General features: G+C 39.7%; 1 protein-coding gene across 1 annotated transcript; it reads left to right on the top strand.

The window, feature by feature from the left end:
- Window positions 1-1,229: 1,229 nt before the first annotated feature.
- Window positions 1,230-10,557, top strand: ACTR6 (actin related protein 6). Its single transcript, XM_065651554.1, has 11 exons — window positions 1,230-1,418; window positions 1,938-2,055; window positions 3,769-3,837; window positions 5,201-5,324; window positions 6,138-6,273; window positions 6,364-6,420; window positions 7,110-7,208; window positions 7,393-7,471; window positions 8,176-8,347; window positions 9,313-9,451; window positions 10,273-10,557. The coding sequence occupies exons 1-11, from the start codon at window positions 1,351-1,353 to the stop codon at window positions 10,400-10,402; spliced, it is 1,191 nt and encodes a 396-aa protein (XP_065507626.1). The 5' UTR covers window positions 1,230-1,350; the 3' UTR covers window positions 10,403-10,557.
- Window positions 10,558-11,010: the final 453 nt, after the last annotated feature.

The raw sequence follows: 11,010 nt of genomic DNA, 5'->3' as shown, positions 1-11,010 counted from the left end.
TCTTGCTGAAGAGGACCGGAAGGTGCTGGTGGAGAAGCTGACCAGGAGTCAGCAGTGGGACGCTGGAGCAATGAAGGCACATCAGATCCTGGGCTGCATCCACAGGGACGTTACTGGCAGAGACAGAGACATGATCATCCCACTCTGGTCAGCGCTTGTCAGGCCACACCTGGAGTGCCGTGTCCAGCTCTGGTCCCCACAATTTACAAAAGACATGGACAGACTGGAGAGGGTCCAAAGGAAAGCCATCAAGATGATCTAAGGGCTGGAGAACCTGCTCTGCGAGCAAAGACTGAGGGAGTTATGTCTTCTCTCCCTGGAGAAGAAAAGGCTTAGAGGGAACCTCATCGGAGTCTTCCAGTACTTAAGGCGTAGCAGCAGATGGAGGCCTCTCTTCACAAGGAGAAGACAAGTGGCAACATGTACAAGCAGCACCACAAGTTTCATCTTGATACAGTGCATTTTTTTATAGTGCGAACAATCAACCACTGCAACAACCTCCCCAGGGATGCAGTAGAATCATTGCTGGAGGTTTTCAAGACACAGTTGGAGAGGGTGCAAGGTCTTTTAATTTTGGCTCCTCTTCCCACAGAAAGTTGGGCCAGATGGTCTTTCAAGGTTCCCACCAGCTGTTCGATGGTTCTGTGCTTCTATAGAGGTGTGTGGTATTTGACAGAGACTTTTGTAGAAAAAAAAGCTAGTGACAGCAAATACCAATAGCACTGCTATTTTATTAACATACTAGTTAGAATAAAAGTGTGTTAATTGCAGCAAGCCTAGAAAAAACAGTGACATAATCACGGAGGAATCTAAGAACGCACCTCCTTTTTCATTTTGCAGTATGTTCCACAGAGAAAGCCCACACCGCATGCCCAGTTCTCACGCACCACACCGCATGCCCAGTTCTCACGCACCACCCCGCAGAAGGGCTCTCCCGTTACCGGCCCCGCGCTCGCGGTGCCCCCGCCGGGAGGCCGAGAGACCACCACCCCGCAGGGCTGGGCTGCGGCTGACCCGCGGCCGCCCCTTCCCGCCGCCCGGAGCCGCCGGTTGCCGGCGCGGGGCCGGCAGGGACAGCCGGAAGCGGAGCAGTGACTCGGTGCCACCTGCCCCACCCGCCTCTTCAGCGGCCAATAGCCTCCGCAGCTCGGCGAGCGTCAGCGGCACCACGTGAGCGCCGGGCGTCTCGCGGCAGGGGCGCGTGCGCGGCCGGTAGGCGGTTCTCCCGGCACTCCTGCGTCCCGTCAGGCAACGCGCGGGCGCTGCTCCTCCACTCTATGGTAACCATAGAGATCCACGGCGGTGGCGGATCAATACTGGGACGGCGGCGGCCGTGGCGCCGTGGGGAACATGGCGACGCTGGTGCTGGATAACGGCGCCTACAACGCCAAGATCGGCTACAGCCACGCGAACGTCAGGTGAGGGCTGGGGAGGGGGCGGGACGGGCGGGGATCCCCTTATCGCTCTGCCGGCGCCCTCTCGGCGCACCTGCCTTCCCGCCGCTCCCCGCCGGCTCCCGGGCGCACGGGAGGCCGCCCCTCCTCTTCCTCAGCCCCTCGCCGGGCAGCGGGACCATCGCGCGCCTGCGCTCACCGCGCAGCGGCCCCGCCTGGCCACGCCCCTGCGGCGGGTGCCGGGCCCCGCCCCTCTGGCGCGCGCCGGGGCCGTTACACCCGCCCCAACCGCCCGGGAGAGGGACCGGGACAGGGACCGGGACGGGGCGGGTGGGGGTGACTCAGGGCTGTGTGCAGGGGTTGATGTGTCTCGTTTGTCTGAAAAGTGCCCTGCCTGCACCTGAGGCGTCACAACTGGGAGATTTCTCTAGTAACTAGCTCAAATACGTTGATTGAAAGCAAAACGCAGCAGCAAAAATATCGATAAAGATAATGGATGTGTCTCGTATCATGGTGAATGTGAAACGTCCCGATCTTTTCCAGCGTCATTCCCAACTGTCAGTTCAGATCGAAGACTGCACGCTTGAAAACCTTTACAGCAAATCAACTGGATGAAATTAAAGATCCCTCTGGTCTTTTTTATATTCTCCCTTTTCAGAAAGTAAGTAAGATATCCTGAGCCAAATGTAAATTGTTTTAAGAAAGGGTTTTCGTACAATATGCCCCAACTGCAGACTTTTATGTAGTATCATACAAGAATCAAATTCAGCAGTGTGAAGTTTAACAATCAAAGAATCACTTAAGTTGGAAAAGACCTTTAAGATCTTCAAGTCCAACAGTTAATCTACCACTGCCAAGTCCACCCCTGAACCACGTTCCTAAGAGCCACGTCTACACATCCTCTAAACACCTCCAGGGATGGTGACTCAACCACTTCCCTGGGCAGCCTGTTCCAATGCCTGACAACCCTTTCTGTGTAAAAATTTTCCCTAATATCCAATCTAAACCTCCCCTGGCACAGCTTGCAGCCATTTCCTCTTGTCCACTTGTTACTTGGGAGAAGAGACCAACAACCCTCCATGCTACAACCTCCTTTCAGGTAGTTGTAGACAGCGATAAGGTCTCCCCTCAGCCTCCTTTTCTCCAGAATAAACAGCCCCGGTTCCCTCAGCTGCTCCTCAAAGGACTTGTTCTCTAGACCCTTCATCAGCTTTGTTCCTCTTCTCTAGACGCACTCCAGCACCTCAGTGTCTTTCTGGTATTTTCAATGTTTTTCTTGTAGGCCCAAAACTGAACACGGTATTTGAGGTGCGGCCTCACTAGTGCCAAGTATGGAGGGACAATCACTTTCTTAGTCCTGCTGACCATGCTGTTTCTGATACAAGCCAGGGTGCTGTTGGCCTTTCTGGCCACCTGGGCACACTGCTGGCTCATACTCAGCCACCTGTTGATCAACACCCCCAGATCCTTTTCGATCAGGCAGCTTTCCAGCAACCCTTTCCCGAGCCTGTGGCATCGCATGGAGTTGTTGTGACCCAAGTGCAGGACCTGGCACTTGGCCTTGTTAAACCTCATACAGTTGGCCTCAGCCCAATGATCCAGCTGGTCCAGATCCATCTCCTGAGCCTTCCTACCCTCCGGCATATCAACACTCCCACCCAACTTGGTGCACTCAATCCCTTTGTCCAGATCATTGATAAAGATATTAAACAGAACTGGCCCCAATTCTGAGCCCTGGGGATCGCCACTCATGACCAGCCACCAACTGGATTTGACTCCACCACAACTCTTTGGGCCCGGCTCTCCAACCAGTTCTTTGTCCATCAAAGAGTGTGCCCATCTGAGCCATGAGCTTCCAGCTTCTCCAGGAGGATGCTGCGGGGAAACTGAAGTCCGGGTAGACAACATCCACAGCCTTTCCCTCATCCATTAAACAGATCACCTTGTTGTAGAAGGAGATCAGGTTGATCAAGCAGGACCTGTCTTTCATAAAGCCATGCTGACTGGGCCTGATCTCTTGGTAGTCTTTTATGTGCCATGTGATGGCACTCAGGATGATCTGCTCCAAAACCTTCCCTGGCATCAAGGTCAGACTGACAGGCTTCTGTCAAAGAGAATAATATATATAGGAAACTCAATTTACATTGTTTTTGTAATATAGTAATTAACATATTGATGGGGAATATTTGTAACGTTCTTTATGGTATGTAACTGTTACTGCTTAGCATAGAAGTGTGAATTTAGACATTTTTACTCTCAAGTTTCTTTATATTACCAGTCTATCAGTCACCTCACATTTTTTGATTTCTAGTATTTTTTTTTCATTATGAGTTTGTTTTCTAGATAGTGTAATTTTTTTTCTAAATTCCTACAGGGCTACTTGGTGAACTGGGATGTCCAGAGACAGGTTTGGGATTATCTTTTTGGAAAAGAAATGTATCAAGTAAGAACCTTTTTTTAATTACAGATTTTCTGTAGGTTAAATACTGACCAGTGGAATTAACAGAAGTACATCAGATATTAAATAGAACTGGTGAGGTTACTGTTCTCTTTGAAAGTACCTTCAGTTAGAAATCACAGGGACTTGTTATTTTGCAACCTGAAGAAAGTTTTTACTTTGAGCTCTGGTGTAGGAATTTTTAAAAAATTAAATTTTTTAGTCTTATGTGTATTTATACTGAGTTCAGTTCACATATATTAAGAAGTTCATATCAATGGAATTAAGAGTTCAAGTTAGTAAAAGTTAATAATAATTACAGGCAGATACAACGTGGTTTAGAGATCAAGAAACTCTTGATGTAACAGAGAATGATGAGTCAGGTCAGTAGCCCTAAAGACATACACATTGAGTAACCATTTTTGGCTAATCATTTTCTACGTATGATTAAGTTGAATGGATAAAATATTGATCTGTGATACTTAATTTTTCTTATTTATCACATGAGCTGGATTTAGCACAAGAAGTGCAGTAAGGCTTCAGTTTTATTTTTTCTTTAAAAAAAAAAAAGTTATATACTCCTAATTTTTTTGTTCATTGTAACACCTAGGAGGCAGAATGGTCCTGAGAATGAAAGTAATGTCTCCATACATAAAAATATACAATGCTAGCTTTTGATACATAGCTTTCATTTTAGTTTTGGGGCTAGATTCAATTTAGTCACGGTTTTGAGGAGAACTTCTTTTTACTTCCTTTTCATGAGTGAAGACTACAGAGAGACAGAGCTGATAATACTTTCAGGGCCATGCCCAGTTATGACTGAAGTAACCATCTGAAGTCCCCTATAAAGTAGTTTGAGATATCAGTAAATACGGAAAGTCCAGGATCTTTTGCTGGCCTCATTAGAGGTCACTGGGGGTTTTGTTATTGGTTCTCTTTTGTGCAAGACTTCATCGTCAGTTATTAGATAAGTAATTTTGTGACGCAAATGCTGAGCTGCTGGAGCGACCTATCTTTCTGTAGTTGATGGGATTAATGTAAAGTATCTTACATTAGTATTGTAGTGCTCCTTTATGGGTATCTCTTTAAAATGTTGGATTACAATTTGTAAGGATGGTAACAGGAGCAGAATATGTATGAAGGTGTTTTCTTTTATTATGTTTTTACTCATTAATTTCATGAAGTTGTATCACTGCTCTTGAAGTCTTTAAAAAAACCTAAAACTTTCTAAGCCTAGCTTCTAGAAACAGATATGGCAAGTGGTAATCATATCTTCAAATTTACATGATCTTCAACTGCTGAAAAATATGGTAATGGAGTATTAAGTTCTAAATTTTGTGTAATGACCATCTTAATGTATTTTTCATAGGTGGATTTTGTGGATACCAATATTATTATTACTGAACCTTATTTTAACTTCACTTCAATACAAGAATCCATGAATGAAATTCTATTTGAAGAATATCAATTTCAAGCAGTTCTTAGAGTAAATGGTGAGTCTGTCTCCTTCTAGTTTACATTTATATATTTTGAAGGTTAACCTTATAAATAAATAAATAAGCATGCTAAATAAATAAGCATGCATGCATACACATACATATGTATATATAAAGACAGTAAATCAATTACTTAATTTCCTTCCTGGCTCTTGAGCAATATGCTCTTATATATGCTCTTAACTGGATTAAACGGGGTTTTTTTAATTAGAAATTCCAGCTATACTGTTATACTACTTTCTTAAGAGTGTCATGGTATATAATTAAAGGAAAGTTGAGGAGAGTCAGGATGACAGAGATAACAAATGGATTTTGAAAAAGGATAGCATTTGATAAATTCTACCAAAAATTTGCGTTAAGTCATTGATAGCTTTCCTTTTTTGGGGGATATGGGGTGGGTTTTTGTTTGGTTTTGTTTTGTATTAGCAAATAAATCGCAGCATTACAATCATGAAATGTATCTTAGCGGGAATGTTTAAATAACATAACAACCCTTCTGAAAGATGGGTGGATATAGGATCCTCCTTTAGATAGGTTTTATATATTGTGGTGTGATCAGTCTGCTTGGACTCTAGGATAGGAAACTGAACATAGACTGGAATTATTGGAAAAGAATAAATGGTCACATATATGATACTTAATTTTATCTACTGTCAAAATTAATTCATATGTTGTCTGTGGTATTATGTATTGAGGTCTTGGAAATCTGTCAAAGGCATTTAAAATATGAAACCAGTACACTTTCATATCAATGTAAATTCTAAAAGTGTATATTCATATAATAATGGAATTAAATTTTCTGTATTTCAGCTGGAGCTCTTAGTGCTCACCGGTATTTCCGAGATAATCCATCTGAGCTGTGTTGTATCATTGTGGATAGTGGATACTCTTTTACACACATTGTACCTTATTGTAGAAGTAAAAAGAAGAAAGAGGCGATCATCAGGTAAACCGCAGTATACATTTTCTAGAAGAACTGGTTACTATGCCTGAAGTTAATAATGACAGAATTCCTTGTGTTACTTCTTTGCTGTAGGATTAATGTTGGAGGAAAACTCTTAACCAACCATCTGAAGGAGATAATCTCTTACAGGTAAAGCATGCCTATCGTCTTCTTCAGACCTGGTATGAAATGAGCTAGAAGTTTATGGCGATATTCTTACTGGTTCTGTGAATTTTAGATTAAATGCTGTTAAGAGGAGAAGGGAATTTTTGTCTGTTATAATCTGCTAGCTGCCATCTTGAGTTTAACCTTAAAATGGATTAAGATGAGTTTAAGGTCTTTGAAGAAATAGGCTGTTCATTTTTAAAGCACCAGTGCTTTTGAAATTGCTGAGGTTACGTGTGTGGTCACAATTATACAAGTCCTTACATATTTTTTTGAGCTGTCTCAGTAGATCATCAGTAAGTTTGCTAACTGATTCTATCAATACCACAAATAAAATTCGATAGGATCAACTTTTCTTTAGGGTTCTTTAGCTTGGAACTTTATCTAGGTAAAGGTCTTTGCTAGTAGAGCTAATTGCAGCATTATGGCTATGCTTGTTATGAAGACATTGGGCAAATACAGGTACATATTGGTATTTATTGAACTATGAAATAAGAAATTATTAAACTCCAGTAGGCCAGAAATGCTTCTGTAAATTAAATACAGGTTTTAGATATTGAGACAGTAGCTTTCTGTGATTTGAAAACTGTGGTTGCTCATCTCCAGTAGAAAACTGGACAGATAATGCTGCGACTTAATTATTCTCAAATGTAGATGGTTTTGGTTTTTCACAGGCAGCTACATGTTATGGATGAAACACATGTAATTAATCAAGTGAAAGAAGATGTATGTTATGTTTCTCAAGACTTTTACAAGGACATGGACATTGCCAAGTACGTATAGAATGGTACTAAATGTAAAAGTTGGTACTTCTGAATAATCTATTTGTACAAACAAATAAAACTACATTCTTAATCAGAAAATTTTCCCGTTAAGTCAGAGGAATATTTTCAGTATACAATAGTTGGGATTTAGAATTGGTTCTTTATTCTGTCGTTTTCCATTCTTCTCTTTCAGACTGAAAGGAGAGGAAAACACTGTAATGGTAGATTATGTTTTGCCAGACTTCAGCACAATCAAAAAAGGATTTTGTAAGGTAATGGTAGTATGGTTTTTGAAGTACTTTTTGGACTGTTTTCCTGCACAAGTCTAGTAGAGAGGTTAAAAAGACTTCTTTTTCTCTAATGCTTTATTGTAACTTCTTTCTATGCTATGCATTAGTTGGTAAAGTTTTCCTTAGGAAGTTGAGATGAAAATTAAATACTATTTTTCCAGCATAGTATTTTATGTTCTATTATTTAATACTTTTAGCTTTCTATGCCTGTGCTCTGTCATACAACCTATCCATATCATTATTGTTGTTTGGTTTTTTTGAAGTTAAGTTGGAAAATGTTTTCTCTGCTTTGATACTTATAAGTCCCTCTGGATTTCATTTAAATACCATAATAGGCAAAAGTTTCAAAGCCATGTTATAGAAGAGCCTGAAAAAATCTTCATACCAATGGAGACAATTTAATAGTTTTATCTCATTTACTGAGTTGGCCATAGTTTTGGAAGCAGTCCCAATATTTTAAGGCCACTCTTGTACATGCCTGTTTTATTTTGCCTTAAGCAAAACTGCAGTTGTTATGAGTAAAGTCACTTCAGATTTAATACAAGAGTATGTATTCTTAAAAGATTTGTTGATGACAACATAGAATATACTGCCCACCTCTGCAGTACATGAAAAAGATTAGCTGAATATTTTAGGGTGTAATTTCTTTTCTTAAACAGTGGCTACTATTCATGCCTTTAATTTAGCCAAGGGAAGAGATGGTGTTAAGTGGAAAATACAAGACTGGTGAACAAATACTTCGTCTAACAAATGAAAGATTTGCAGTTCCAGAAATACTCTTCCATCCCTCAGATATTGGTATTCAAGAGATGGGAATTCCTGAAGCCATTGTTCATTCCATTCAGAATTTACCTGAAGGTACAACCCAGAAGTCTTTTGAAAACTTGGGGGGCAGGGGAGCGGAACTAGTGTTGTTCTGCTTTGCGTTGGGTTTTTTTGTTGTTTCTGGTTTTGTTTGTTTCGTGTGTGGTTTGGTTTTTTTGTTTGTTTGTTATTTGTTGTGATTTTTTTAAAGCATCCAAAAGTGTCTTAAGAAGCTGGTACTTTCAATATACCAGTTAATTAAGTTGTTGGGAACTGATTGTCTTCTGGTGTATGTGAACTGATTGTCTACAAGATTCTCTGTTAGCCAAACACAGTTTTGTGGTAATTCATTGATTAGTTTCTACTCTTGTTTCTGTGAATCACTTTAGACTTCATTCTTCTTAGGATCTAACATGACCTGTTTTTGATGTCAATGATGGAATATACTTGAAATTAGTTTTAGTTGTGTTGTAAATACTTTTCTTCACTGAAAGAAGAGGAAAATCGAACTTACGAGAAAAGTGAAACTGACCCAACTCGGTAATTTAAGCATCAAAGCACAAAAGATTTTGACTGTTGTGTTTGTCAGAAGTAATACTAAAGCTTCTATTTTATAGATGATGTAAATGTAATTAATGTTATTACTACAAAGAAGACTTTCATAGGTTTTATGACACTACATAAGTGTGGCAGCATTGAGGCTATTATTTTCTACTCTTATAAAAATTCTGTAATTTAAAATCCCTTTTGAAAGGGGAATTGTTTTGGTAGACATTACATTTAATAGGCAATGTAAGAAAACAGTTATCAAAGCCAAATTCTAAAAATCACAAAGAACAGAGTGTGATTGATCACTTCCTGGTATTTCTCAATAGAATTATTTAACTGATGTGAGCATTAGAAGAACATAAAATTCTTCTATGCATATTTCTTCTGTCCCAATTCATAACAACATTGGGGAAAAAAACTTTAAATATGTATTCAGTCTCTAACTACAGATTTACTTACTTATATTACAGAAATGCAGCCTCATTTCTTCAAGAACATAGTTCTGACTGGGGGAAACACCCTTTTTCCAGGCTTCAGGGATCGAGTTTATTCTGAAGTTCGATGTCTTACTCCAACTGACTATGATGTTTCTGTTGTTCTTCCTGAAAAGTAAGTTCTAAACTGTATGGAACAAACTTTGTCCTTCTAGCAGAACAAACTAAGAAGCAGGATTTCTTTTGCAGATGAAGAAGGTAGATTGAATAAATGGGTTAATTTAAATATTTAGTGAACCGAAACTGTACAAGAAGAATGTTTTAAATCAGTGTATTTTCAGACAAACCAAATAAACTAGAGACCACCTGTTTGCCCTGTACTTTGGGTAATAAAGTTAAGCATATAAGTTTAAGTGTTTTCAGGATCAGTCTTTTTATTGTAAACAGATAAATAAGACGGTACTGTTCTTAAGTGGATATGTAAGCATGCAAGATTAGAGTTTAGTCTCTAACTTAGAAGAATTTTCAGCCTCTGAATGTTGCCGTGTCATTATTAATGTAGCCACTTCAGGGATTTGGAAGGGGTAACATCTTTGCAGAAGCAGAGTACAGAGTTGAGACAAAAAAAGTATATCTTGAAAGTACAAAAAAAATCTTAACTTTTTTTAAAGTATTGCTAAAGAGTATTTTTAAATATTATTAAAAAGTCATTATCTGTGCAAAGTAAATACAAAGACATCTCCACTTCCTGCCTTCTCCACACCTGCCTCCAAAGGGGCACTTGCTTTTCATAGACAGCAACATCAGTTAGCCCTGCTAAAATTTCAGACTTTGTCTTATAACCTGTCTGGAGCTAGATGGTTTGATTTAGCAATCAAAACTATGTTTTTTTAATAAATAGATATGGCTAAATAAAAGTCTTGGAAATCATCGCTGCATACCTCTATTTTAAATGAACTTATCAGATGAATAACAATAAGTTTGTTCTTTTTTCAGCCCTATTACTTACTCCTGGGAAGGTGGGAAGCTGATTTCTGAAAATGATGATTTTGAAGACATGGTAGTAACTAGAGAAGATTACGAGGAACATGGGCACAATATTTGTGAAGAGAAATTTGATATATAGGTAGCAGTGAGATACATTGTTATTCAATTGTTTTACTCAGAATGGGAGTCTTTGAACTACAACCTGTTCTCTGTCAGTTAGGATTGTGTTTTAGCTTTCCTGTATTTAAGTGGGTTGGGAAAAAGTAATTTTCAGAGTTTAAAAATAAAGTTTCACAAGCCTAATAGTATGAAATACTATGTTCCTTGTCATTTCATTGTGTTCTCATCTTTTACTGATAGCTTCATTGTATTCTTATTGCAGAAAACCTCAATGCATGAGGCAATAAAAATATTGAATGCTTGCACCGGTGTGACACTAACACATAGAAGAAATCAAGTTTGGTTTTTTTTTTTCCAAATGAATATTATTCTAACACATGCATGCAATTGAATGGACACTAAACACATCTCAAAAGGTCTCTTTGAGATTGCCTATCCTGAAAAGGAATATGCGAGTTTTATTTTTGGTTATTTTAGTCAATAGCCATGAGAGGAATATACTCGAAATGTGACCACTGCTATTGAAAGGATACTTAGGCTTTGAGAAAATATTAATTTGAACAATTACTTTTTTAAAAGGGGGGTTTGGGCTAGTAGGTTGTGGGGTTTTTGCTTGGTTTTTGTTTT

The sequence above is a fragment of the Caloenas nicobarica genome, chromosome 1, assembly GCF_036013445.1.
Source record: "Caloenas nicobarica isolate bCalNic1 chromosome 1, bCalNic1.hap1, whole genome shotgun sequence".
Taxonomy (NCBI): Eukaryota; Metazoa; Chordata; class Aves; order Columbiformes; family Columbidae; genus Caloenas; species Caloenas nicobarica.
This window is presented reverse-complemented; position numbering and strand designations above follow the sequence as displayed.